Here is a 26,922-nt window from a genome sequence, read left to right as displayed (position 1 = left end):
CACTTGGCGTCTCTCATGCCCACACACAAAGGCATGGGTACACAGGCACATGCACACATGGTTTGTCCACCCTTCCATGAAGGAACAGCCTGGCTCTTTCTTGATAGTCACACCAAAGCCCAGTGGTCTTTCTCACACGGGCTTGCTGAAGAGGACGCCATCTTTCATTCAGAACCACAGTTCTCTTCGGAAAAGGGCTTGCAAAACTGGACAGAGTGAAGTCTTTATTCGGCCGATTCACGAATGTTTCGGCTCCATTTCTTCAGCCTGAAGGGGACTGTTGATTCCTCTTCCACATCACAAAGAATTTCACTGTGAGAGAAAGAAACCAGGGGATCCCAACCAGGCCAGAGTTCAGGAAAGTCGGCCCATCTGAGTCGGAGTAGGTTGATAGAGGAAAGCCATCGCTATCCATTGGTTAGCTCTGTCGCCAGCCATTTTCCCATAAGCTTGTTTTATCTACTGCTCACACTGACCCCAAGAGATAGGCAGTGTCTGCCTGCTTACGTCAGCAGGCGCCTGACACTTGAGAATTAAACTGGGCTTTTGGTTAACAGCTGCCATGGGCTGTGCAACTTTGAGATTGGCACTGTGGGGTCATTAATCCCTTCAGTCTTCACAGCGAGGCTATATAAGAGACTCGTGTGGTCTCCACCGTGAAAGAGAAGGTCATCTCCACGTGACAGATGGGCATAGCTGAGGTGTTGCAGAGGTACAGGGGGGGCATACTCCTACCCTGCATGAGTAAGAAAGAGGTCGACACACTTTTGTGCCTCTGTAGCCACCCGTGGGCTAAACAGCGAGGTCACCTTTAGGACCTCTCAGAGACCACTTCCTAATATCCTTACATTGAATGCTGGCGGCCACAAGCATTTGGTGCCTAAGAGCCCCTTATTTGCATCGAGCTGCCATTTCTTCTCTGAGGCCCCCACCCCAGCTTGGCTCAGGGAGGGTCACAAAAGGACCTCGCTTTTCCCAGACTCCCTTTCCACAGTATTCTTTGTGGCTCTTGAGTTTCACTTACTACTAGACACCAGGGGACTAGGGACAAAGAGTCCCAAACGCTGGCAGATGATGGGACTTAGGGATGTAGAGCTGGGCTCATTGATTTGGGAATTCGCAGTGTCCACCGAGGCCAGGTTTGATGGCTGCCTCCTCTACCGAGTCTTCTCTGCCTAGGCCGTCTTCCCAGAGTCAATGCGAACGCAGTCCGCGCGAGACACCTTCCCTGGCTCTGTTCCTTCCTGAACACACTTTTGTCGGTGGCCTGGGAGTTTTCGTTAGCTTAGTTTTGGGTCTGTGCTGCTGTTTGCCCTACACTTGGCGTGTGGCCCTATTCGTAAGTCAAGTGTTGCCCTGCTGATTGAGGTCCAAGTCTACCGTTGCCTTCTGGGCTCCATACAAAATGGCAGACTTCCTTTACCAATAGGGCTTATTTTTCTCTGACCTTATCTGGGGAGCTCGAACAAGCCCACCCCACCCTACCCCACCCTGCCCCACCCCATCCACACACATACCTCTACATACAGAATGTCACACAGCCTTGGTGAAGATTACAGGTTCAACGTTTTCCAGATGAGAACCCATTCGCCCAGCACCGGACACCCCTGGAATGCCTTCCCATTTAATGAGGTCACTCAGTACCTTAGCATTCAGCCAATGACCTTTGCCCACCCTGGACGTCCCTACCCCTGTCCCCCAAACTATGTAACCCTTGATTCACGCCCAAATAAAGTTGATCCGTCTCCCCAAAGCTGGTCCTGGTGTATTGTCATTACCATACATACTCACAGGGCTTCGGAACACCCCACCCCTGACACCCCACCTCATCCCCAGTTCCCTTTCATCGTCTCTGCTTCATTTGCCCCCATGGACCAATGTTGGTTAACGACCCGAGGGGGGCAGGGAGGGTCACAGACAGGCTTAGATGTAAATGAAAAGTAAACAAAAAGGTATGTCGATCTTTAGGTCTTGAACAAATCTTCCCATTTAAGCAACTGGGAATCTCCCCTTCTGGCAGCAGCCTACCACTGTATGGGTGAAGGTGTGTGTTTAACTAAAGGTTAAATAAAAGTTGCTCAACCAGGAGAACTCTGGGGGCTGTGATGCCTACCCTCACCCCAGGGGCTTGGCTGTTTATGCTGCCTGGGTTTCTCAGATTTCTCAGCCTCTTTCTGTAGCTCATACCACATTCCCACTCCTCGTCTCGGAGGTCCAAGTCCCAGGGTTGGAGACAGCGGTTCAGAGCGTCCATAGGCTGCTAGAGCCATCATCTTTCTATCCCTGGCTGGGTTCTTAGTCAAGGAGACTGCCTTCTTCTGTTTGCTTTCCAAATGCTGCTGGGGCCGCTACATGTGTGAGAGAGAGCTGATGTGTGCTGGAGAAAGAGAAGGAGAGTGAGCAAGTGAGAAAAAGATAGAGGCGCAAACGTGTGCGCCTGCGCGAGGAGGGAGGGTGCGCGGAGACAGAGAGAAGCACACATGCGCATGCGCAGGGGTGGAGGGGAGCAAGAGACAGACAGAGAGGCCAGGAGGGAGAGGGGAGACAGAGACAGAGACAGAGACAGAGACAGAGACAGAGACAGAGACAGAGACAGAGACAGAGACAGAGACAGAGAGATCGATGGGTCCAGGCAGGGAGATTGTGAAAACAAGCCAACAGTCTTGCCTTTAACTTCTAGGCCCAGACAGAAGTGTTTCCCGACTCACCTTCCTAAAGACACGGCTGACGAAGTTGGATTCAACAGCTGCTTCCCTCATCAGCAATGGGCCCGGAGGTGAGGCCTCTTAACTTCTAAGATAAGCTCATCCCAGGATGGGTGAGGAAGCCCCTACCCCACCCCACCCCCAAGCCCCTAAGTATAAGTAGCACAATCGTCCTCTGCTATTTCATCGCCAGCCTTACAGATCCCAGGTTAACACTCCGATCTGCTCCAACCACAGCCCATCCTACAGGAGGGCAGCCATGTAGCCAGGATGCCAGCCCATCTTTCTCCAAATCAAGTCTCTCCGCCCTGCTGTTCCTACAGCCTGCTGAGCCTAGGCCACCTTCAAGGGAGACTGACCTCAGGAAGAGACTTCGAGGCCCACCAGGACACCATTCAATTGGGCCAAACAGAAAAGCACACGTCAAGGGAAACTGGTTTAGGCAGCCACAGGTAGAGGAACCAAAGAAAGGCCAAAGGGTCACATAGTGAAGAGGTAGCAGGCTGCTGAGGTCAACGTGGAGCTGGCAAATCCTAAGGAGAAGGAAGTGGGGGCTCAGCAGGGGCGATGAACAAGCTAGAGACACTAACCCAGGAACATGACCTCCAAGCTTCAACTGTAACGAGTGGGCCCATATCCAGGTCCCAGATACTCAGTTTTAGTAAAATCACAAAGGCAGTGGCAATGCTGTCCCAGTAGCGGCCAAGGCTAAGCTGTATATATTTGGTCCCAGGGTGTTTGGTTGGTTGTCGCTGGTGAGCGGGGCTGTCTTCTCCTTGTCTCAGTCCCACCCTGCAGGTCTTTTGACATCAGGCGCTGTTGGGGGCTGGGGGGAGGAAGCTCAGCTGTCTTGGACTCCTTCAGGACCCATCCGCATTCTGTCTGCTTTACCCGAGGGTTGTGGGTGCATATGTCCCCTCCCCCCAAAGAAGAGCAGGGCTCTGCAGCTATCCCAAGATCTATCTGCTTGGGGTTCCTCACTTCACAGAAGCCTGCTAGTGAATCTACATGCAAACCACAGGCAAGAATTGAGGCCACTAGGCCGGTACACACACACACACACACACACACACACACACACACTGGGAGACATTAATTCTCAGCACAGCACATGTTGTACAGTTGGTACCCTCCTCTGCCAAGGTCACCCTGATTAGTGGAGGAGAACCCGCCAAGTCATCAAGGTCAAAACCGATCCCCAATATGGTTTTACAATGCTAACGGAAGGAAATGAACCAAATAAGGGAAAAATGTTTGCCCCTGGTGTGAGACCATAGAGTCGGCCCAGCACATATTCAGTCCTTGGGTGGCTGGGTTCAGCACACTCCTTACCGCCTCCCTCTTACCCAGGTTCTGTCAGTTTCTGGAAGCTCTTTAGTGGGTCTGGCCTCATTGCAAACTTCACTCCGGTAAGTTGGGGGAACAAATGGGTAACTTTGCTCCCTGACACATCAGGATTGTCCACTAGGTTCCAATTCTCTGCTTTGATATCGTCCTGACCTTTCTAAGTGGCTGAGGGTGAGTTCCTGGTTTTATTTCTTTTGCTTTGTTTTGTTTTTTTTTTTCTTTTTTTTTTAATTTTTTTTATTTATTCATTTATTATATATAAGTACACTGTAGCTGTCTTCAGATACACCAGAAGAGGGCATCAGATCTCTTTACAGATGGTTGTGAGCCACCATGTGGTTGCTGGGAATTGAACTCATGACCTCTGGAAGAGCAGTCGGGTGCTCTTAACCGCTGAGCCATCTCTCCAGCCCTGTTTTGTTTTTTGAGACAGGGTTTCTTTGCATAGCCCTGGCTGCTCTGGAACTTGCTGTATAGACCAGGTTGGCCTTGAACTCAGAGAGATCCACCTGCCTCTGCTTCTTGAGTGCTAGGATTGAAGGCCTGTGCCAACACCACCAGAGTTACCTTATTATCTTTGCCTTTGCTATTTCTCAGGCCAGAGAAAAAGCGCAGGTGAGTGGCATCGTGGTGACATCAGGAGACACTGTCGCCTACCTGGCTGACCAGCATGGATTTATATATGTCTATGACATCCAGGAGTATGGCCTCTGGGGAGCAGAGCTGCAGCCTCCCAACAGTACGCAGTGAATTTCTTTGTGTTAAACCCTAGATAAGATTACTTTGGCTCTTGTGAGATGCTCTTGTGGGAAAATTAAATTGTCCCACTGCAAGGGTTTACTTTTTTTTTTTTTTCTTTTCTTTTTTTCGGAGCTGGGGACCGAACCCAGGGCCTTGCGCTCGATAGGCAAGCGCTCTACCGCTGAGCTAAATCCCCAACCCCAAGGGTTTACTCTTAAAGCTCTTGGGAAGTAGAATCACAGAAACATAGTTTTCTGAAAACATTTGATGTCAGTGAAGGCGCGGGAAAGGGGCATCCGTTAGCGCCAAACGGGGTGATTGCTCGCTGGCTTCTGAGGGACACACGGACAACCTGTGTCTAATGCTACACATGGCCGTTCTACTTGTAGAGACTTGGCAAAGGAAATGACAACTGTGCCCAGAGATTTACTTGCAAGATCGTGCAACAGCAGGCTGTTTATCAGAGAGAGAGAGAGAGAGAGAGAGAGAGAGAGAGAGAGACTACATGAGGACTGGAGTTTGTACTTCCAGTGTTCATGTAAAAGCCAGGTGCAGAACACACACACACACACACACACACACACACACACACACACACACACACGTGTCCCCATCTCCTAGGAGAAGATTGGTAGCCATAATATAATCCCAGCACTCAGCAGTCAGAGACCGAGGATCCCCCTGGGCAAGCTGTCTAGCCATTAGACTCATCAATGACCGCCATGTTCAGCAGGAGACCCTGCCTCAGTTAATGAAGTGGAGAGACAGCCAGTATCAACCTCCACTCTTTACGTCTGTGTATCTGTGCCCACACACTCGCAAACACGCCAGCACACCATGTACATAGACACTCAAAATAAAATTCACAGAGGAAAGTCATCATTGTGTAAGCATGTTCCATTGGTCCGATTTCATACACTTTCTGACCTGGCATGGGGGAGGGGAGAGCCTTCCATATAGTGGGGCCTGGTGCTCACTTAGGGAAATGAAGCAGAAAGACCACCCACCACCACATCAGTGCCACTTCCAACTGGACACACATCCTTACTGGACTCCTTTCTCTTGTTTCACTTAGTGGTGACATCCTGGAGAGCTCACGTCAGCATGGTGACTTCGTGAGTACCATCCTTTTGGAGAGTTCAGTAACCTATAAAAGAAGGAAAACAACTGAGTTTTGGTCACATCTGTTCTTTCAAAATCCCTGAGAGCTGACTGGAAGAGGAAAACTGCATTTCTGTTCTGCTCCTGAGGAAACAAGAAGGGCAGTGGCCTTCTTGGAGTCAAAGGGGGAGAGATGTTGGGGGCTGGGCTGGTGCTGCCATGTAAATACTAGCGCTAAATACTGGCGCCCAGGATCTGGTTGCAACTTCTGGTTGCTCATCTTAGTCTCTGATGGTTAAATAAAAATGACCTAAAGCCAATTACTGGGGAGAAGAGAGGTAGGCAGAGCTTTGATTAACAGACTGGGGGGGTGGGGGGAGGGGTGGGGGCGGGGGAGGGGTGGGGGGAGGAGTGGGGGAGGGGGATCACAGGTAGGAACCTTGCCAATGGATGGACTGCTGGGATAATGTGAGGGGAGGAGAAGAAGATGGAGAGATCAAGAGGCCCTTTAGATGGGCTGGACCAGGAGCATGTGGCCCAGAGAAATTTCCCTTGAGGGCAGGCACAGTCCCCTGAGACTCAAACAGTGGGTGACTTAGGGAGTACAGCTGAGAAATACCCAGTCTAGCATAGAAAAATAGTTCAGGGGTAATCCTCTAGTAATTGTGCTAAAGTTAATTAAATACATTGATAGGGCTCTGTTTTGACTATTGGGGGGGTGGGTAGAGAGGCGAGCTGGGTCCTAATCAGAACTAATGGAGTTATCAATAACAATTAGAACGGCACACTGACCTGGGGTTCTACTGCACGTTTATGAGCTCAGTTGGTCTGGATTCACCTGAGGCTTAAAAGGACTGAATGCCGAGAGGGGGAGAGAGAGAGAGAGAGAGAGAGAGAGAGAGAGAATTTTCACCCCACTTGATGCCTTGGGGTGGGGATGGGGGCGGGGCTGGGATTATGGAAGAAGCACAGTGTGAGAGGGAGGTGACAAATCTCCTCCCTTTTATCTTGCTAGTCTGGAGCTGATCGAGGGGGATAGCATCTTACTGTCCTCCTCCCTTGACTGCACTGTACGCCTGTGGAGCAAGGACGGGGCATACATAGGTAAGACGGCCTCCGCTCAGTTCAGGGCCAGGGAGCCATGGCCGCACAGAGTCACACATTTGTGGTAAAGTGTGTTAGTACGTCCAGGCTGCCATCAGCAGAGTGGCGTAGACGGGGTAGCTTAATGAAAAGTTATTTCTTCGGAGTTCCAGACTTTGGCTCCAGAATGGTAGTCCCACGTGACCTGATGAGGAATTTGCTTGGCTTTTCAGAGCGCTGGCCTCTTGATCTACACATGATGGAGATGGCTCTCTGTTGTCTCTTACAACAGGAACACTAATAGTATTAGGTCTTATGACCTTATTTAAAGCTAATTTCCTCACCAGGGTCCCTGTCTCCAAATGTAGTCTGGGGGGAGGGGAGTTGAGGCTTCAACATATACATTTTGGGGGGCTGTGATTTGGTCTATACCATAACATCAGTTTTTTATCTTCAAAACTAGAAAAACAAATCAAAGATACTTGAACTCATTGAAATCAGTGGGCCGAGGGTTGTCACTTTGGGAAGGAACTGTTTTATCATGAAGATCATAGCCAGGTAGAGACATTCAGCTATGTGACCGGCAAAGGCCTGGCATATTTGGACCATAGCAATGAGAATAGCCAAACCCACTACTTAGAAAGATGGTGTCCCACATTGGGCACAATATGTTGTAATAAATATTAAACAGTCATAGCATGGGGTTTCTACTCATATTTAAAGAATTTTTATTTATTTTATTTGTATGAGTACACTGTAGCTGTCTTCAGACACACCGGAAGAGGGCATCAGATCCCATTACAGATGGTTGTGAGCCACCATGTGGTCACTGGGAATTAAACTCAGGACCTCTGGAAGAGCAGTCAGTGCTCTTAACCACTGAGCCATCTCTCCAGCCCTCTACCATATTTAAAACTAAAAAAAAAAAAAGAAAGGAATTCTTCACCCCCTGTTCAGCAGGAAGCAGTCACAGAAAATTGTCATCCCAGTCCCTCAAGTTGGGGTGTCTGGTTTTGGTATTTCATGAATTATAGATACGTTGTTGGTTTTTTGTTTTTTTTTTTTTTAAGATTTATTTTATGTATATGAGTACACGGTAGCTGTCTTCAGACACGCCAGAAGAGGGCATCAGATCTTATTACAGATGGTTGTGAGCCACCATGTGGTTGCTGGGATTTGAACTCAGGACCTCTGGAAGAGCAGTCAGTGCTCTTAACCTCTGAGCCATCTCTCCAGCCTGATACATTGTTGTTTTAAGGGGTAGTTTGCAAATGTTGTCATTTTGGGCAGGGAAGAAACTAGAGAGCTTAGACTCAGGGATTTCTGTCTTTCCTTCCCTCTTCTCTGTCCTTTCTTTCTTAGGTAAAGGGAAGGGGGTTGAAAAGAAAAAAGGGGGATAGAGCAACAGTATAAGAAATTAGATGAATGGGGAAGGAGAAGATGCTGCTGCGGGATAAAAGAACATGTAGGGGAAGAGAAAGGAGAACCACCCATGGGTTAACTGAGCATAAAAAAATGTGGCCATGTTGGCTAGTTGGAGCCAAGGACAGCTCAGATGAAACATAGCAAAGTGATAACTGGGGGTTACCGAGAGGGAAATGGATTCTGACAGCACGGAGGATAGGCAACTGCCCAGCTACTGTGCTGCTTAAAGCATTAAAATATAAAGTCTCTGTGTGCCTTCCATCCGGGAGCATAACTGGTCTAAGGAGGGAAGGAACCTCTCTGCAGGATTATTCAATATTTATTACAACAGAAAGACCGTACGGCATTTCCGGCGTCTTGACCCGTACCTTGTGTTTCTTGAAATAGATCTGTGTCTGGTTGAATTTATCTTTCAAGTTCTTAATACATTATTGAGTAGCCTGCCCCTATGTGGTAGGAGGCCTTCTAAGGGATTCTCTTTCAAGGGTGAGTTGCCCCGTATTTGTTTGCTATAAAGCAGCCAGGGAATAGCTTATCTGGACTGAGGCGGCCCTGCCAGTCTTAAGGAGGTCTACCCATGTTAGCAGTAGGCTTCACTCTGGTTAGAAGACAGGTTACCGTTTCCCACTGTGATCTTCACCATACTTGTTCATTTCTCTTTATTCCCCCAGGGACCTTTGGGCAGAATCGCCCCTGGGATGTTTACACTCCTGACTCCTGGGGTCACCCAAGAGTCCCCTTGGAGATTCTAACAGACCCTCAGAGCATGCCTACCCACCTGGTACTGGAAACGGATGTTCCAGCTGGATGCTCGGGAGGACGGCAGGAGCAGGGCCACATGACAGAGGAGAAGGTCCTGTTTGAGGTGGGCGTTTGAACCAAGCACTTGTGCTTCCTTTGTGGGTTCTCTGCTGATCGGCAGGATGCACACATAGGATAAGGAATTCAAAGCATCATCTGCCGAGCCAAGGCAACAGGAGGAGTATGTGTCTCCTCCATCCTGGGCAATGGCACTGATCTGGACAGGAGCACATGTGATCCATCGGTGAGATGAAGGATCTCTGAGCTCTTTTCTCCTACGGACAGGCAACTGTCCCTGGCCTTGGGACATAGCAGCATGCTCAATCCTAGTATCGAGTCTGAGACGGGCAGACCCTGGACACTCAGCCCATACCTCCCATTCTGAGATGCATTTTAAAGCATCTAATAAGTGGGAGGAAGCTATGATCGGCTTAATGCCCAACTCCATGAGAATCAACGTCGGAGCAACAGATTTGGAGAGGGCCCTGGGAGATGCAACCTTGATTTAGAGCCCCCATGAAATATATTCATTTCCAAGAAATGCTTGCCCTTTACTTTTTTTTTTTTTTTTACTTTTTTTTTTTTTTTTTTTTTTCGGAGCTGGGGACCGAACCCAGGGCCTTGCGCTTCCTAGGCAAGCGCTCTACCACTGAGCTAAATCCCCAGCCCCGAAATGCTTGCCCTTTAATGAATGGAGAAGGAGGTCATTTCATGAGCTATTGCTTGCCAGATATGTCACAACTCGAAGCAGGACACCTGCTCTGCCAGCACAGTCGTGTCTTTGGGTTGTTTTTTTTTTTTTTCTTGGCAGCCTCACAGAATACAGATCTCCCAGTATAACCCAGCTACCGACTCCAGCTTAGAGCCCCAGAGATGTTCGAAATAGAAACAAAGGATCCAGGCAAGCACGTGCCGGGAACAGCTTCTGCCTCACCTGAAGCTCCTCTGCCGTCTTGTGCTCAAGGTTATTGAATGATAGATACCACAGCGGCAGGCAGTCTGGGGAGACTCAGAATGTGGCAGGCACTGTTGGCTGATTTAGAAACACAGTCGTTTCAGCTAGCCTTCGATATGGAAAACTCTAATGTGTTCATTAATTCTGATAGGCCCGCAATTTAGCAAACAAAAGCTCAGGCGGAGGTGGGAAGAGAGAAAAGAGAATGAGGGGGGATGGGAGGGGAGGATAATGACAAAGCTCCAGCCAGTTCTTAGTTCAGAGACAGATCTAGGGAGAAATCAAAATTCAGGCTCCAGGGGAGGAGGTGGGGAGAGTTCTGGAGGGCACAGTGGGAGGAAGAGGAGACAAAGAAAGAAAGGAGAAAGGTAAGGCAGGAAGAAGGATGAAGGGGGCAGGATGTTCAGTGCAACAAAATCAGGGTACTGTAATTTATAGTGTGCTGCTTGCTCTCCAAGGATGAACAAAGTCTTCCTGGGTGATTTTGATCTTGTATAGAATAAGGGTCCTTCACACCAGGGAGATATGGTAGCTAGTCATGTGACACCTAGAGCAGAAGCTGAGAGCTCACACCCTAAAGACTAACTCGGAGAGTAAGCAATGGAGATGGGTGAGGCTCTGCAAGCCCCAAGCCAAGAGAGTGCACTACAAATGTCACCAGTCTTTAAGCCCACTCAAAGCCCACCCCAGCGACACCCTTCTTTCAAGATGGCCACAGTTCCTAAGACTCTCAAACAGCACCACCAATGGGGGACTGTCCCGGCTGATATTATGTCAACTTGACACAAGCTAGCTAAAAGGAAGGAACCTCAATTGAGAAAATGGAAAATAACTCCATGAGATCTGTTTGTAAGGCAAGCCTGGAGGGCATTTTCTTAATTAGTGATTCATAGGGAAGGGCCCAGCCTATTGATGGTGGCGACACCTCTGGGCTGGTGGTCCTGGGTTCTGTAAATAGGCAGACTAAGCAACACATGAAGAGCAAGCCAGTAAGCAGCATCTTATGACCTCTAATAAGAGGTCCTGCCTCCAGTATCCTGCCCTGTTCAAGTCCTGTCCTGACTTCCTTTGGTGAAGAACAGTAATATAATGTGGAACTGTAAGTCAAACAACCCTTTCTTCTCCAATTTGCCTTTTAGTCATTGTGTTTTATCACAGCAGTAGAAACTCTAAGTAAGACAAGTTGGTACCAGGAGTAGGGTATTGCTGTGACAGACCTGACTGTGTTTTGGAAAACATTAGGATAGGACTTTTGGAAATTTGGGCTTGAAAAGCCATTGAGTATTGGAAGCTAAGAATGTTGAGAGCAGTGAAGACTATGAGGCCTGGCTTATAAAGTTTCCGAGGAAAGTTTAAAGACTCTGTCGGCGCCATTTACTATTCTGAGTTGAGAATCTGTGGTTCCGGTTAGCTAGGCCTGAAGAATCAGCTGTGATTTTAAAAAGAGGACAGCATTCTTGAGGTGAAATCTTCTGGAACGTGTTTCCTCAGGGCGAGCACACAGAAGCTGTGTTCCAGAAGCAGCCAAGTTTGTACACCTCATGCTGGCAGCCAAACTTGGTAGTGTAAGAATCACTTGCTGATTTGGAAAGCATGGAGGAAAGCAGCCTAGGCTTGGCAGTGTGTAGCAGGGCTGGAGTCTGTGAAGAGAGCCCAGGAGAGGCTATTGTTAAAAGTGCAGCCGGGTTCCAGCAAGGGCATCCAGCAGTCTTGGAGATGCCAGTACCGTGGGATGACCACAGTGACTAGCAGCAGGTGTGGAGTGGAACTGGCCTATATGTATAGGCTTATAGTTATCAAAACCTTTCATAGGGGTTCTTAGACACTTCAACCACCCTTATAGCCCAAGTGACCAAAGGTAGGAGGGGAAAATGGCTAATCAGACAAGGGGAATGTGAACCTGTTTAGAAGTGGTATCCAAGCCAGCTCAGTCAGTCAACAGGGTCTCAAGGGAGGAATCGAGGATTGAAAAAATAAAAAGACTATTAAACAACACTATAACATGACTCCACTCGGTGCTGAGGCTGAAATGGACTTATTTTTCTCCAGTCTGCTTTTATACCATTCTAAGTACATGCAAAGAATAAGGTCATTTCTAGGTCAAGAGACAAACAAGGCAATAAACCTCATCCCGTGGATTTCGGGGACTTACCAAAATGATCAAGATATCGAGCCGACTTCCTTGTTCTATCCCAATATCAAATTCCTACCTGAGCCTACTTCCCTGTCCTGGCCCAATGTCAAATTCCTGCCAAATTTCTAGAAGTGACCCCAAGAGCTCTCCACATCGGGATGAATCCAGGCTTTATTGCCTGCAATCTACCCCACTAGCAAAACACCAAACACAAGTAAGCAGCAGTAGCTCAATCCAGAAGAAACCATGAGGCCCCCACTGATCGGCATGAGTCTGCTAATGCAGCAGCCAGAGCACCACTGGAAGTTCTTTGGTGTGGTTCTTGCTACAAAGTCACAGCAAGCAAAGATCTGAGGATAAAGTGAGGCACACCAATGCCACAGCGTCATCAGCAAAGCCCAGCAAGGCGAGCCAATGCCAGAGTGTTGGCCACTGTCTGGTGCATTATACTCTTTCCAAACATGTGTCCTCTCAAGCAAACCAGCAAAACATCACATGCCCTTTCACCAGACATCTTGCAGAAAAAACACCGGATGTCTGTTCTCCACAAAACTTCCTCTCGCATATCTGCTTCAGCAAAACATCCTCTCCATAAGATGGCTTCCTGAAAAACATCACATGACACCACTGAGCCCCCCAACGAAACCGGAAATCCCCATTTCACGTGTGTGCTGCAGAGGGCTGAGCTGTAGAAACCACCCCAAGCCCTCTGGAGGATTGTGAGTGAGCTCCAGACATTGGATATTATTTGTAAGGTTGGAGATTGGTTTTGTTTTTATTTGACTGGCTCTCCCTCTTGAAATAAGAAAGTATTTCATTTATTTTTTTTATTTTACAGGAGGCCACAGTTGAAAAACTGAATACTATAAATGATTTTCAGGTTTTAAAGAGAAATTCCCGATTTTTAAAAAAAAAAAAAAAGACTGAATTTTAAGGTGTTTGATTTTGTAAAGACTATGAAGCTTTTTTGATCTTCTCTCACATATTATATCCCAGCTGTAGTTTTCCCTCTTTGTCTCGCGCCCAATGTCCCGCCAGCAAGAACGACGCGCGGCAACAGGATTCTTCTGCGAGCAAGCCTTTACTGTGTTACAGCTCTTCTTAGTGTTACAGCTCTTCTCAGTGTTACAGCTCTCTTAGTGTTACAGCTCTCTTGAACAGGGACCCCGAGCAGCAAAATCGCTCGACTTATATAGACAACTGTATGCTAATTATCTCTCAGGGATTGGTGGGGCATGGATCACCCCACTACTTGTCCTCCAGGGATTGGCGGAGAATGAATCACCTCATTAGCATATTAACAGTCAACTGACACCTGGTGCATAAACCGCACATGTGCAGTACCGCTGTTCACCACTAGAGGGAGCCCTAGCAAGGGGACAAGCCTGCACATGCGCAGTAAGCCGTTTATATCCAGACAAGGCTGGATGTCGGCGCCATCTTTGTTTCGCCGCGCCGTTCTCTACATCTCTTCTCTTCTCAGGCCCTTACTCCCAACCTCCCTCCTCCCCAGATCCACTCCTCCTTTGTCTCCCTTCAGAAAAAGGCAAGCTTCCCAGGGATATCAATCAAACGTGGCATACCAAGCTGCAATAAGACCAGGTATATCCCTTCACGTTGCTCTCCCTGCCCTCATGGGTTCATCAGCCAGTATGGTCTCTGAGAACAAAGGGAGCAGAGATAATGAGTATGTGGTGGTGGTGGGTGTGTGGGAGGGGGTGGCATTTTCGAAGCCCTGTTAGTACATATAGTGAATGACCACATTAGGACCAGCTGCTGGGAGGCAGATCAACTTTACTTTGGGTGATTCAAGGCTTATAAAGTTCCCAGGGATGGTGGGTAGAAACATCCAGGAAGGACAAAGGTCACTGGCTGAGGAATTAAATGCTAAATTGGCATTTCAAGAATCTCAGGTTCTTAATGAATAGGCTCGCATCAGGAGAAAGGAAGTTGAGGCTGTAATCTAACTGAGGCTAGGTGACATTCTTCAGGTAGAGACGTGTGGGGTTTTGAATTTCTCAGACAAGGTCAGAGAAGGAGAAGCCCGGCCAATGAAGGGAGTCTCCCATATTGCCCGGAACTCAGAGGTTATCCAGTCATGATGGACGTCGACCTTAATTAGCAGAGTTTTCCCACACCTTCAAATTAAGGCTGGGCAGGACAATTCAGTAGGGGTAAAAAGAGTCTCCAAAGCAGGCAAGAGTCAGACATAGCCCCCTTCCCACTGTTAGAGTACCCAAGAACACCATGCTACACAACTCTAACAGATATGCCGAGAATTTATCTCAGACCCATACTGGCTCCCTGATTGTCGATTCAGCCTGTGAACCTGGTTAGCTGGTTCTGTGGGTTTTCTCGTGGTGTCCTTGACCCCTCTGGCTCCTACGATTCTTCCTCCCCATCTTCTGCAGGGATACCCCACCCCAACTCTGTCTAATGTTTGGCTGCGAGCCTCTCCATCTGCTCCCATCAGTTGCCAGGTGAAGACCCTGATGACGATTAGGCTCCAGCCTAGGAGTATAGCAGAGTATCGATAGAAATCATTTCACTGACTTCTCTTTAAATTGCCGGCCTTGTTTGATTCTCTCTTACCCTAGGCTACCCAGCCTCTGGTTCCGGGCCCTCCAGGCTGTGTCGGGGATAGGCTCCCTCTCATGGCCTGGGTCTCAAGTTGGACCGGTCACTGGTTGGCCACTCCCACAAGTTCTGTACCGTCTTTTCTTCAGGACATCTTGCAGGCAGGACAAATTGTAGGTCAAAGGTTGCGTAGCTGGGAAGACTATGGGACTTTTAAAGATAGTAAACATGCTTTATACTGTGACGTTGATGTTAGTGTGTGATCTTGGGAATGAACCAGAAAGGAAAGGTTATGGCTATGAATGTTTTTGTGTCAAGTTGACAAGGGATCAGTTGTCCTGGCTAGTTCTATGTCGATTTGACACAAGCTAGAAGCATCTGAAAGGGAGGAACTTCAATTGAGAAAATGTCCCCATAAACTCTGCCCTTAGGGCATTTTCTTAAATAGTGATTGATTGAGGAGCAATGCCACCCCCAGGTTAGTAGTCCTGGGTCTGTAAGAAAGCAGGCTGGGCAAGCCATGTGGAATAAGCCAGTAAGCAGCATCCCTCTGTGGCCTCTGTCTCAGTGTCCTGCCTCCAGGTTCCTGCCCTGCTTGCGTTCCTGTCCTGACTTCCTTTGATATGGTATGGAAGTCTAAGCCAAATAAACCCTTTCATCCCCAGTTTCTGGTGGTCATGGTATTTCATGCAGGTATAGAAACCATAATAGAAGAGCTAGGCAAGCACAAGGCCCTGGGTTCGGTCCTCAGCTCCCAGAAAAAAAAAAAAAAAGACAAAATAGCAGAAACCATAATAGAAACAAGACTTCAAAACACCACAAAGTCATGTCTATGATTTTTAAAAAAAGGGCAGAAAACAAAACTCCAAGCCCTTATATGGTGGATTTGGACCAGGAATCCAGTTCATTCAGTCGTGTGATCTTTAGCAGTCCCTCCTGCTGAGCTATGAAATTGTGTGTTAGGCAATCTAGAATTTTCTTTCCAACCTTCAAAACGATGGGATTGTCTTATTTTCTGTGCAAGAAAAACTTATGTTGTAAGACCCCATAGTGGCCTTACCTCAGGAGCACCACCCACAGAGCACAGGTGACAAAGTTGCAATAGCATGAGGGTATAAGGTTTTTAATCCACATACGTGGGGTTGCTCATCCACACAGGGAGAGGCAACCCCGAACCCAAAAAGCACACAACTTTTATTCGTTACAGAGGGCAGACTTCAGCAATAGGGTTAGCTGGCCTATTCTCATTGGTGGTTCACAGGACAAAGGATCTGGTCAGGTATTGGCTGGCCTGCTCAAGGGGCTGTTCTTGGCTCAGTTGGTCACTTTCCTCATCCAGCCCTACACCTGGCCTTGGTGAATCACTGGGAAAGGGCTAAGTTGGCACGTCCCTTGGTGGGGGTGTGTGTGAACTGGGTGGTTGGGCAGGGTCAGGATGACATCTTGTGGTTATTCTTGGAATTTACCACAGGGAGGGGTTGGGGGTCTTTCCGAGAACAGTTGTTTTTGTTTTGTCCTAATTAGCTTAGTCAGAATTGCCTCAATATCTTGATCACCAAAACTTTATCATATCGCTGGGCATCCTGATGTCAGATGTATCTCTCAAAAAGGTCACAAGTTTGTCATAGGCGTCCTGACCACCAGATGTATTTCTCAAAACCTTGCTTTTACAGCTTTGTTTTTTACATCTATGAAACTTTTTTTTTAAGATTTATTTATTAATTCTATATACAGCATTCTGCCTGCATATGTGACTGCAGGCCAGAAGAGGGCACCAGATCTCATTACAGATGGTTGTGAGCCACCATGTGGTTGCTGGGAATTGAACTCAGGACCTCTGGAAGAGCAGTCAGTGCTCTTAACCACTGAGCCATCTCTCCAGCCCACATCTATGAAACTTTATTTCTTCACTTAATGTGTTAATTGGACTCTGGAATACTGACAGTGCCTCTTCCATGATGCCAAGTGACTTCATATAACCATAGTCCAAGTGAGTTGACTAGACGCTAGGACACACTCTCAGGAAGACGCTCCAGGGGAAGGTCTCCTGTCCTCTGGCCAGTTCCGCCAGCCTGAGTCTTGTCCCAACATGGAAAAGACACATGCCTCCCTGTTGGCTCTTGGTCCCTGTTACAGAGTGGTTATGGCTTCTGCTCTCACTTCTCTGTCTTTTTTCCTCCAGACTGAAAAGACCCACAACCCTCCGTCCCCAGAAGGCCCCGTTGTTGAAGTGGAGGTGAAAGCAGATAAAAGCCAATGGTCTGCATTTAGCCATGACAGGTCAGTCTGGACAATTAGGCCTGTCAAAGGAGCCACCCCCTCCTTCACCCCCACCCCCAAAGAATGCATCAGTCTTTGGCTGCCCTCCGTCTTCTACATGTGTTATTTGTCTCAAAGCTCCCCCAAACTGTGAGTATAACTGGGGTCGCTACTCAGGTGTCACCCACTGAGCATCTTACCTATGTGATTTAACACCACCACCACCCCTATTTTATCAGGCTACCACCAATGACCAAGGCCCATCTGTTTGTCTTTGCCAACAACTCTGCTCCTTGGCAGCACACGAGGCAGTGTAGCCTCATCATCTCTCCCACAGGTACCCTATATAGCCCTTCTGGCTCCCAGAGGCCCTGGGGTGAGCATGAAGGCCCCAGAAACCCCCAAAGCTATAAATCTCAGGCTACCTCAAAGCCCCATGTGCACTCTAGGTCCCTGTGCACTGGCACAGGTCAGGTTCTAGAAAAGCAGAGTGTTCCTCACCACGTCTCTGAGATGTTCCTCTCTAGGTCTCAGTCACTAAGAGACCCAAAGAAACAGCCCTTTCCATGACCTGTGATCCCCCTCTCACCATAGAATTTAGGTCAAGTGCCTGTGTGAGTAGTGGCTCCATCATCACCAAGTGTCATGTTCATCAAGAGTGTATTTCCATCTGCACAGTATCTAATGGTAAAGACAGTTACAGGGACCCCATGCCTTCCATCTATACCCCTGAAAGTACAAACAGGGGCCTGGGGAGTTGGGGGATCCATCATGTACTCTCCAGCTGGCTCAGCATGCTTTCTGGAATATTTTAGGAGTGTCTCCTTACTTCTGCTCACATCTTAAGGGGCAGCATATAGTCACGTGACCACAGCCGTTCACAACTGAGGCCATGTCTGAGGAGAGGAGACAAGTAGCTAAGAATGTAAAACGCTTTGGGTGCTTTTAGGATGAGAGTGTTTGTCACACAGAAACTCTGCCCACCATGATGCATCACTGCCAGAAGGTGTCTGGAAACTGCAAATCCAAAGTTTATCTGGGTCAAATAGCTGATTTATGGGGAAACCACACAGACTTGGAATTTAGCAACCGTGGCTATGAATCATTTCAACTTCCTGCCTATATACTTGGAGATCTCCCAAGAAGGGGTGGGATATACAGTAAGATGCCGGATGTGGTAGTGTCCTGGACTGTGGTGTGAGTTGGAGCCTGGAAACAGGAGGCTCCTTCCCTGTTCACCGACACCATTGGCATCTCCACCCAGGACCAATTGAGTAATCAAGGCAGCCAGCAGCTGCAGACTGATTTTTGTTTTGTTTTCTTAAAGATTTATTCATTTTATGTATATGAGTACACTGTAGCTATCTTCAGACACACCAGAAGAGGGCATCAGATCCCATTACAGATGGTTGTGAGCCACCATGTGGTTGCTGGGAATTGAACTCAGGACCTTTGGAAGAGCAGTCAGTGCTCTTAACCACTGAGCCAACTCTCCAGCCCTTGTTTTTGTTTTTCCAGATGGGCTGTCCTGGATCTTATGCTGTGGACCAGGCTGGCCTCAGACTCACAGAGATCCTCCTGCCTCTGCGTCCCAAGTGCTGGGATTAAAGTGTGCACCACCACAGCCATTGGAGCCCTGTTCTTTTTTTTTTTTTTTTTTTTTTTTTTTTATCGGAGCTGGGGACCGAACCCAGGGCCTTGCGCTTGCTAGGCAAGCGCTCTACCACGGAGCTAAATCCCCAACCCCTGGAGCCCTGTTCTTTACACACCTCCTCAGGTCCTCTTTTGCCTCAGGTTGCTCCTCTCCTCGAAGACACTGATGCAGGACAAGAGGTAGGAGAAGGTCCTGAAGTCATTAAGAGCAAGTACAGCAAGAAGCCAATCGGATTTGACTCTCTGTGTTTGCTTACCACAAGGATAAAATGAGCAAAATGTGAAGAGAGAGATACGCAGGGAAGGACAGAGGAGGAGGCGGGCCTGTGGGGTGGGTCCTACCCCATCAACCCCGGTGGTTGTTGGGTAAATTTTAAAACGTAAGCCTCTTAAGACAGGACACATTAGAAACCATCCACACATTCTGTCAATAGGCCATTTCTTTTTTTTTTTAAGATTTATTTATTTATTACATGTAAGTACACTGTAACTGTCTTCAGACACATCAGAAGGCATCAGATCTCATTATAGATGGTTGTGAGCCACCATGTGGTTGCTGGGATTTGAACTCAGGACCTCTGGAATAGCAGTCAGTGCTCTTAACCACTGAGCCATCTCTCCAGCCCAGGCCATTTCGATTTGCACATTCATTCACTGGTCTTTGGATGTTCAATGAGCTTTGATTTCTGCTTTTACAAAAAAATGAAGCTTAAAAAACGTTAAGTGCAATGTTCTTCCCAAATTTCTAGAATTTCCCCAAACCATCATTTATCCTCAGTTCTCTATCATCCGCCAACTGAGCGCCTTCACCCCAGCAGAGGCTCCTTTGTTTTTCTCATTAATATAAGTTTTGCTTTGTTCAGATGAATTTATAATCACAATGAAGTGTCCAAGAGGCATGGGCAGGTGTGCAAACAAACACAGCTGGTTCTGGCTACACCCACACCGTTCCCCGTTGCTGAAGGCGACGGTTGCTGTCTGGCATGTGGGAGCATTCGCAGGGCTGTTGAGCATTTACAGGGAGGGTATTGACGGAGTCCTTTCAGAAAGCATCTACTGCAGTGTTTCTTTATGGAACAGATTCTCCAGAAGTCAAACTGTGTTTTTTTGTGTGTAGCTTGACTCTATGTAGAAAGCAGGAGAGATCGCGGTGGGGAAGGGGAAGACCGCATCTACAGCCCGTAGAATGAGCCATTCCTCTCTCCACTGTGTGGAGGATCTCCTTCCGAGGCCATCTCAGACATTTAGGCAGAAAATTCGATAAGACTTTTTTCAGTTTTCATTATATTACTGGAGACGCCCAACTGGGGATCTCTACAGAAAAGGAAGCTGAGGCTCAGGGAGACCATGCTGCTTACCCGACGTTAAATCAACAGGAGGTGGCCAGGCATAGAGAGAGCCTAGCTATTCTTTAGTTTTTCCTGCAGCTCTCCTCGGAGACCAAGCCTTGGGCTTTTCCGTGAACATAAAAAGAGAACACAGACTGTACCTGCTCTAAACACGGGGATGCCTTGGGCAAGCGGCAGATGGTTGTGAATCAAGCATCCACCAGCCTGCAGAATGCAGCCCCAGGGTTGGCACTAGGGCATCTCACTGACGAGTTTGTTGCCTGGGGTCCCTTTAAAGTTGAAACAGAATGGTGGGAAGATGTCTGGAAGATGTCGCTTCCCTGGCTCTGCAGGGTGAGGGGAGGCCCAGGAATCATTTCCAGAGAAATGGTACCAGGGAGGTGAGCAGACAGCCCGAGAAGATGTGCACAGAATAAAGGGGGTAATAGAATAGCAGAATCTGCATTTTGGTAGAGAACGCAGGCCAAGCCAGAGAACAAGGGACCAAGATGGCAGCAGAGGTCCCAGAGACAAACCATGCTGTAGGAAGCAGGGTTAAGTACTCCTCATTCCCCTGAGCATCCCGTCTTGTCGAACCTCATCCCGGTGTACCTCTGGGGAAAGGTTGTTAGACATTTGCTTCACAGTATTTTTTGGGGGCTGCTCTGTGCCTACTCTGCACTGTAATAAAACACAGGGGACACCCCCACAAACAGGGAGGAGGAGTCTGTCCCGAGAAAGGGAAGACAGGTCGCCAGCCTCCATGGCTTCATCGCGCAGCTCTTGCATAATGGGAGGAGTGTGAAGCATCTTGGGAACTTCGGCGCAGGGGATGATGGGAGAGTGTTTGGAGAGAGGGGTTTCATGCTGGTACCTGAGAAATATTAGTGTCAGTGTTAGGGTGTGGCCACTTGAAAGGGGCTTTAGAAGGATACGGAAGTTCTACCACGTGTATGAGGCTGAGGATTTTGTGCTAAGTTAAACAAACCAGTCGAACGATGACAAATACTGCTTGATTCCAAGGCACGAAGTACCCAGAGTCATCAGACTCTCCCAGTCAAAGTGAAGTGGCCACCGTTAGGGGCTGAGGAGAAGGGAATGACTAGATGCTGTTTGTTTCCAGTTTTATGAAGTGGAAGAGCTTAGCAACTGACCAGGCTGGAAGGTGGATGCAGTCCTGGCTCTTGGGAGCCGGACGTAGGAAAGTCAGGAGTTCAAGGTCACCCTCTGCTGTATAGGGAACTGAAAAGGCCAGCCCTGGGCTGCGTGAGACCCCGTCTCAGAAAACTAAAAGTTCTGGAAATGAACTGTGATGGCGGTTGCACAGCAGTATGAATGTATGAAATATGTATTTGGTTCAGGTAACTTATACAATGTATTTAATACCGCAATTAAAAATAAAGAAGGGCCCCAGCTCCGGAAAAAAAAATAAAGAAGGGGGGGGGGCGGCAAAAAGTTGACTCTGGTTAAGAACACTTGTGGCTCTGTTGGAGGACCCAGGTTCAGTTCCCAGCATCCACATGGCAACTCAAAACCATCTGCAATCAAGTTCCAGAGGACCTTCTGGTCTCCCCAGGCACTGTACACACACACACACACACACACACACACACACACACACACACGGTGCACAGACACACATGTAATCAAAACACCCATACAAACGAGACAAAATATTTTTAAAAATTAAAGAGTGCTGAGGTAAGAATACGAAAGAGCAAAGCCCTTGAGGAAGAGGGGAGAGGGGCCGTTCTAGCTTTGAGTAGTTCAGTGTAACTGAAATGGTGTTGGGTTGCGGAAGCCATTGGAACAAGAAATGAATTCTAACCGGTAGGAGCAGTTGGCTTTCCAAGAAATGTCCAGAAGGAAAGAATTGGTGAGAGACAGTCCAGGGAAAGGGATCACACAGACACGTGTATTCGGAAGACACGCTGGTGTGCTCGTTGGTGTGTGTGTGTGTGTGTGTGTGTGTGTGTGTGTGTGTGTGTGTGTGTGTGGTGTGTTGTAGCTGCCAGTCTTCAGACACCCGAATAATCCTCACGCTGTCTCTCTCTCCCCCCCAGACTATTGTCAGCTCGAAGAAAGCCTTGCTGGAAGGTGCCTGAGCTCAAATGGCCCAGCATTTACCAGGCCCTCCAGTGCCATGAGCTCGATTTTGTGTCTGCTCTCAGAGAGAAGCCAGATTTGTCTGTTACCGGCTTTGACTTGCTCCCTGTCAGTTTCCACAGCCCTGAAAGGGAAGTTGAGCTGCTGGAAAGAAAGAGACTCTCACCCTGGAGGGGTTTCTTGCCTGAGTGCTAAGGACCTCGACCTCTGCGCTTGGCCAGTGTAATGGAAGGGTCTGACTGAGATTAAGGCTTGTCCCTGAGGCACAGAAAAGAACAAGATGAGAAATGATCTCAGTCCCTGTGGGCTCATCCTGCAGCAATTAGAGCTGAAATTTCAGAGAACAAATCTGATTCGCAGTGTTCTTTCTAGAACGTCAGCGTCTCACTGTGTAGAGGAAACCCAGAGCAGGTGGCCACAGCGAGTGGCCCCAAACAGCTCCTCTAACGGGCCACCTACCACTTAGGGCATCTGCCCGGGGTAGGCTGAGGACAGTGAAAAGCGGGGAGGCTGCTGGGAACAGAGAAGACACTTTGCTAGTTTGTTTTTTGCCAGGGAGGCCTGCTCTCAGACAGATGGGAGTTTCTCATCAATTCCTAACAATAGACACTGTCTGCAGCCATCTTACCAACAAGGAAAACTGGGACTTCCAGATGTTTATCCACTTCCTGTAGGAGATCCATCAAGAGGGGCGTGGCCTTTTCTCAACGCCACTACTCAGGATAGTCTAGGTGTGGCTCCTAGGAGCTGCGCACCAGATCCTCTGTGATCCGTTCAGTAGGCAGATCAAAGGTAATGGCTACTATGTTGTCCCCCGACCCTTCCTGGGCTGCCAGTGAAAGACCTCTGCAGACTGAAATATGTTCCTGATCTTAAGATAGATTACTGTGCATTTTTCTGGTGTCCTCATAAGAGACATATGGGGATAAGGGGAGGAGGAGGAGTGAAGGGAGGAGGAGGAGTGGGGAGAGATGGAGTGGGAGGAAAGGGAGGAAGAGGAGGAGCAGAGAGGGGAATAGAGGGAGAAGGAAGTAAGCCAGGTGGCTCCCAGACAGTGAAGGAGGCAGCAGGATACCCCCAAATACCCCCGGAGCACAGTTCTACCCATACCTTGGTTCCACACTTCTGGTCTCCAGAGCTATGAGAGAAGAAATGTGTGTTTGAAGGCAGCCTTTGGTTTCTGTGCACCAGCTGCAGGCCCAGAAAACTAACACAGGCACCGCGCTTTCTATAGGACTACAGATTTCCCCGGGGGCCCACGGAGTACCGGCAGTGCAGTGCTGAACTGCTATTTCGCTCCCTCCCTCATGCCGCTCACATTTCAAGCGTACCCCAGGCCCCTGCTAAGCTCTGGGGCCACAAACAGAATTAGGGGTCTGCTCCTGTTTTCAGAGAGCATGCAGTCTGATGGCTTGGAGATGCTCGACTCTATGAAGTAGCATTAAAACAAGATGGGGAGAGGCAAGGAGGCTTGTGCAAGAGCAGGGTGGGGTCCATGGGGAAGGAGCTCCTGAGGGGGAGTGATGGACAGGTAAAGGTAGCCTTCCCATTACCCTGGGCACTTTGATCACTTCTGGGCCGACTCTGTATATAACTATGTATCCGAGACAGACAGAGACAGAGAAACAGAGAGAGACAGACACAGAGAGAGAGACAGACAGAGACGGGGGAGGGGAGGACATACATCTAACGTAGGAGGGCAAATGTGAATAGGCCAAAGAATAGATTTGGGGAGCACCATGGCCCCTCCTACCAAAGTCCCGCCTCCCCTGCTGCCCTGGTTTCTTTTAAGAGAAGAGGTTAGGTACTATTGTCCTACAATTGGTCTGGGAAACCCTGGGCTGGCTGACAAGGACCCAGAAAATAGAGCACAAGAAGATAGTAAGGCAGAGCCTTGCAGTGCTCTTGTCCTGTGCTTCCTCACAGGCCTGGTCTCCCTCCTAGATTCCTGGCCAATCCTTTGGTGTCTTTTAACACCCTCAGTGCTAGCCTTCTGAAGGTTTCTGTATGGAGCTTCTCTATTGGTCAGTCGACAAATACAGTCTACCAAGATGAAGAAGATCCTGCCATGTTTTCCTCTGCTTGAGAGAATGGGGCTGGGTGCTGAGCAGAGGCAGGCTGGGTTCACGGGGAACACATTTGAGCATCCATGCCTGCTGCCTGGACCACTGCCTGCTTGGTCTGCTGCAGCGCGGCCTTCTGAGTTCCACACTCACAGCCCTGCTGCCACGGTTGAATGCCACAGCCTCCGTCCTTCCTTTGGTCCTGCGGTAGCTGGCTTTTTTTTCATCCAACAGCCAATGGCTGGTCCAGTACAGAGTAAGCAGCACCTCCTCACTGAGGACCAGGGCTCAAACCCATACAGAGAAATCCCAGGCAGCTAGGAATTGTAAGAAGCATGACCAGAGTACAGTCGCTGCTGTTCAAAATGCATCAGCTCAACGCACAGAGTGGGCTGGAGAGATGGCTCAGTGGTTAAGAGCACTGATTGCTCTTCCAGGGGTCCTGAGTTCAATTCCCAGCAACCACATGGTGGCTCACAACGATCTGTAATGGAATCCAATGCCTTCTTCTGGTGTGTCTGAAGACAGCGACACTGTACTCACACACACACACACACAAAGTTTTTTTTTTTTTTTTTTTTTTTTTGGTTCTTTTTTTCGGAGCTGGGGACCGAACCCAGGGCCTTGTGCTTCCTAGGTAAGCGCTCTACCACTGAGCTAAATCCCCAGCCCCACACACAAAGTTTTTTTTTAAAAAAAAAAAGCGCAGGAGACATGTTCTACACACGGAACACTGTGCAACCAGGAGAGGTATCACAAGTTTTATTCTTGTGCCTGTTAAACCAGAAATCATGTGATTTTAGATATGTACCATCCAATAATGACGAATTGGATTTTAATCAGGTTGTCCCAGTAGCTTTAATGGTCAGGTAGCCAAATGCTTTCTACACAATGTCTGCCTTTCTCAGTGGGCGACATTTAATTCTTCAATGGCTCTAAAGTGACTGGTTTCTCTTCAAGCTACTCTGGGGATTAAATGCTTCTGTTTGGTAAGTGGGGAGCATCCAAAAATTCTCAAACAAAACTTGGATCAGAAAATGGGCTGATTGGGGTAACCGAAGTCAGTCTGTGATCTTGGATTGTATCCCAGACCCAAGAAACAGCTGTAAAGGACATTTTGTGAGAGAATGAAACCTGAACCTGATGAAAAGATTGTGGCAGAGTTTCCTGGGCACAGTGGGAGGCGTGTCAGGGTGAGACAGCCCGTGGGAAGTGCTTGGGAAGATGCGTGTTGAGCCTGAGAGGAAGTGGCTGCAGGTTCACTGCCCTGCTCCGCCTATGTAAACCAGAGATAAGAGCATCACAGGAATACGGGTTGATTTGATATTTAGAGTTCTGTTAAAAAATGTTTTCATATATATACGGGTTGATTTGATATTTAGAGTTCTGTTAAAAAATGTTTTCATATATATACGGGTTGATTTGATATTTAGAGTTCTGTTAAAAATGTATATGTATACATATATATGTACACACACATATATGTGTATATATATATATATATATATATATATATATATATATATATATATATATATGCTGGGGGGGGATAAAATTTGTGTGAAAGCTGTCAGAATCCAAAAGGAATTGTGTCAAGCCAGAAGCAACAAAGGGAAAACCCCAGAGGTTATGGTAAAGTGGAGAGCCCCACAAGCTTTGCTAAAATGACGAGGATCACAGCCATCAGTACCTCAAATGTAGGCCCTGCGCCCTTGCAGACACTCCTCCTTGGCCCAACCCTGAGTCTATCAAGCCTGGCCCAGCCTCACTCTTGTCTGTCTCTAGAAGCCTGTAATCTTCTCTCCTGAGCCCAAGAACTATGGATTGAAAGCACATTGCGTGGTTATTTTGCCTTTGATCTCTGTTCCTTTGAGTGTGCCCGTATTTTCCACTATCTGAGAAGGTGCTTCTCAACCAAGTCAGGTAAATGTACAACTCAGGAGACCCTCAGCAGGCAGCACACCTTTGGGTCCAGAAAGAACCGTCTGGTGCTTCTAGGCTACAAACTGATTCTCCAGACGTCGTCGTCATCACCTTCTGGCTTGCAGATGCACCTGAACCCAGAGATAGCCCTGGTCACTCAACAGTAACAGACTGGATTTCCATTAAACACCCAGCGGCTGTGTGGTTCACTGGTCATGGAGAAAGGCATGTTCTTGTCTCATGGCTGTGTTGGTTGCAGAAGCCACGCTTTCAGACAGCACCAAAGTGGGACCATGCTCATGGGTGCGAAGTTGGCAAAGCCGGGGTACTGGAGACACTAGAGATTGACAAGCAGGTAGGCTCCCTAGCTGTCACCAGGCCTCACTGGGTGCTCACTCTGCAAGTTCACACACTGCACTAACTAGTTGCTTAAGTAATCCTCAAGCAGGAGCTGACTTTACAGAGGGAACAAGCGGAGGGTAGGTCGAGTGTTCTATGGAAAACCACCAGGATCTCAAAGTGTATGAGTTAGCGAGCAAGCATTTGATAATCTTGCCCCGATCTTCCTCCCTCCCCCCTCAGCTGAGTCCCTCTCTGTACTTTTTTGTTGTGTATTTTACTGATCAGGAAGAAAACTCCAAGTACACTGGAAATGGTGTTGCTTGGACAAGATTTATTGAGGGTTCACATGTTGGACATGCCAAGTCCTCCTAGAACTAGT

The 26,922-nt window shown here is 48.2% G+C and overlaps 1 protein-coding gene across 1 annotated transcript in view; it reads left to right on the top strand.

Moving 5' to 3' along the window:
* The window catches only part of Wdr95 (WD40 repeat domain 95), a 50,436-nt gene extending 27,873 nt beyond the window's left edge, over positions 1-22,563 (top strand). Inside the window, exons 11-18 of the mRNA XM_039089920.2 lie at positions 2,681-2,776; positions 4,056-4,114; positions 4,650-4,791; positions 5,869-5,908; positions 6,910-6,998; positions 9,074-9,267; positions 17,052-17,149; positions 22,173-22,563. Of these exons, the coding sequence (XP_038945848.1) occupies positions 2,681-2,776; positions 4,056-4,114; positions 4,650-4,791; positions 5,869-5,908; positions 6,910-6,998; positions 9,074-9,267; positions 17,052-17,149; positions 22,173-22,410 (956 nt within the window). The 3' untranslated portion in view covers positions 22,411-22,563. The remainder of the gene's footprint in view (positions 1-2,680; positions 2,777-4,055; positions 4,115-4,649; positions 4,792-5,868; positions 5,909-6,909; positions 6,999-9,073; positions 9,268-17,051; positions 17,150-22,172) is intronic.
* The last annotated feature ends 4,359 nt before the right edge of the window (positions 22,564-26,922 follow it).

The sequence above is a fragment of the Rattus norvegicus genome, chromosome 12 (genome assembly GCF_036323735.1).
Source record: "Rattus norvegicus strain BN/NHsdMcwi chromosome 12, GRCr8, whole genome shotgun sequence".
In the NCBI taxonomy this organism is placed as follows: Eukaryota; Metazoa; Chordata; class Mammalia; order Rodentia; family Muridae; genus Rattus; species Rattus norvegicus.
Note: the sequence above shows the minus strand (reverse complement) of the source record. Positions and strands in the feature narration are given on the sequence as shown.